The 434-nt window shown below is 48.2% G+C and overlaps 1 protein-coding gene across 1 annotated transcript in view; it reads right to left on the reverse strand.

The window, feature by feature from the left end:
- EMH_0014560 (leucyl-tRNA synthetase, putative) overlaps positions 1 to 434 on the reverse strand; it is a gene marked incomplete at both ends in the record, with an annotated part of 5929 nt that overhangs the window by 478 nt on the left and 5017 nt on the right. Inside the window, one exon of the mRNA XM_013500156.1 lies at positions 1 to 295. Coding sequence (XP_013355610.1) covers positions 1 to 295 — 295 coding nt within the window. The remainder of the gene's footprint in view (positions 296 to 434) is intronic.

Consider the following 434-nt stretch of genomic DNA (forward strand, 5'->3'; position numbering starts at 1 on the left):
GTTGTTGGTGCTGCTGCATCTGCTGTCGATAGCGTTTCTGTTTCTTTTTCTGCTGCTGCTGTTTCTGCTGCTGCTGCTGTTGTTTCATCTTCCGTGTCTATCTCAGCATCAGCATCAGCATCAGCAGCAGCAGCAGCAGCAGTGAGCTTTCGAACAGCAGCAGGGTACAGTTGAACTTCTGTTGCATCTACGGGGGCCCCCCCCCTCACCCGCCGCAGCAAGAAATGCCGGGGGGCCCCCAGCAGTACCCCCGGACAAACCAAACGCTTGAATGGTTCTTTGTATGGAACCACACCTATATCGTTCAAAAATTTATACCAAAACCTAAAACACACAAATATATGCATGCATCCATGCATCCATGCATGCATGCATGCATGCATGCATGCATGCTTGTTTGGGATGTATTAGTTAAAGCGAAAAAAAGAAAAAAA

The sequence above is a fragment of the Eimeria mitis genome, genomic scaffold (genome assembly GCF_000499745.2).
Source record: "Eimeria mitis Houghton genomic scaffold, Emh_scaff508, whole genome shotgun sequence".
NCBI lineage: Eukaryota > Apicomplexa > Conoidasida > Eucoccidiorida > Eimeriidae > Eimeria > Eimeria mitis.